This window comes from Parus major, unplaced genomic scaffold, assembly GCF_001522545.3.
Source record: "Parus major isolate Abel unplaced genomic scaffold, Parus_major1.1 Scaffold273, whole genome shotgun sequence".
In the NCBI taxonomy this organism is placed as follows: domain Eukaryota; kingdom Metazoa; phylum Chordata; class Aves; order Passeriformes; family Paridae; genus Parus; species Parus major.
In genome coordinates this window covers 103,375-104,652 of record NW_015379267.1, presented here as the reverse complement: position 1 = coordinate 104,652, position 1,278 = coordinate 103,375, and the positions used below count along the sequence as shown (strand labels likewise).

Here is a 1,278-nt window from a genome sequence, read left to right as displayed (position 1 = left end):
TTTCCCAGCCCGGGAGCCAAAAAGAGCCGGGAAATTCTTCCACAAGTTTGGAAATCCCAGCCCAAACCCATCCATCACCTCGGAGAATCCTTTATTTCACTACTTTATTCTTTTTTTTTTTTTTAATTAAAACCCCCCAGATTCAGCTTTCTTTAGGAAAAAAAATCAATTAATCCATGAAATTATTAATGAATTAATTTAACTCGCTGGGGACAAATCCCAGCCCAAAATCTCCAACATTTCTTCATTTTTTCCCCACTTTTAGCTGGAATTTTTTGCCTTTTTTCCTCTGCTGTTTTCTCCCTCCAACACAAATCAGTAATTCTGATGATTCCAATTAAAAATCAATTTAAAATCAATTTAAAATCAATTAAAAATCAATTAAAACCCCACCTTTACCTTTGCTTTTTGGGCACCGAGTGTTCGATCTCCAGCTGCTTCCCGTGGAGCTCCACCTTCCCTAAAAAACAAAACGTGGAAAATCCAGGAAAAACTCGGGATAAACGGGAATTTTCCCGCGAAATTCCTCCCAAATTCTCCGGAATTCCAACCCTCAGCCCCTCGCGGGTGGGTTGGGATTAAATCCGAGGCTCTGGAATTCTTCCTTGGGAATATTTCATTTCCAGCCCTAAGGACTCGAGGGATGAAAATCGGGATTTATTTTTTTGGGGGGGAGTTTGGAGAATTCCACCCCTTTTCCTTCGAGCCCTCCAGGAAAAATCTTTGGAGAAAATTCCCTCCCTTTTTCCCCCAAAAAAGGGCTCCAGACTGGGAATTCCGCAGGAATTCTCCTGGAAAACGGAGCGGGATTTCCTCGCTGCTGATTTATTCCAGAGTTTTTAATCCAGGTTTTGGGGGGAGCAGGGAGGAAGAGGAGGAGGAGGAAGAGGAGGAAGAAGAGGAGGAGGAAGAATAGGAACCAGATGGGAATGGGAAGGAGCCGGGAGGGAAAAGGAGATGGGGATTAGGGAGGAAAATATAATTTAAAAAGCCTCAAAATTCCCGTTTTTTCTGCCCAATTCCCTCTTCCCAAGCTTTTCCCGGCTCCCAGTTTGGAGACCCCGCGGATCCCAGCGGGGCCGGGACCGAACCCCCCGGGCTGGGGAAGGATTTTGGGGACCCCCGAGCGCTTTGGGGCCGCTCCGGGACCCCGAGCCGGGATTTTGGGGAAGGGACAAAAAACGGGGGAGCGGCCCCGATGGGAATGGAGAGGTTTGAAGGGATTTGGGATCGGGGGGCAGGAGGGGCTGGGAGGTCGGGATTGGGGGATCGGGATTG

General features: G+C 47.7%; 1 protein-coding gene across 1 annotated transcript in view; it reads right to left on the bottom strand.

Annotated features, from left to right (window-relative positions):
• IGF2BP1 (insulin like growth factor 2 mRNA binding protein 1) overlaps nucleotides 1–1,278 on the bottom strand; it is a 25,405-nt gene that overhangs the window by 22,730 nt on the left and 1,397 nt on the right. The window contains exon 2 of the mRNA XM_019005395.1: nucleotides 400–460. Within this exon, the coding sequence (XP_018860940.1) occupies nucleotides 400–460 (61 nt within the window). The remainder of the gene's footprint in view (nucleotides 1–399; nucleotides 461–1,278) is intronic.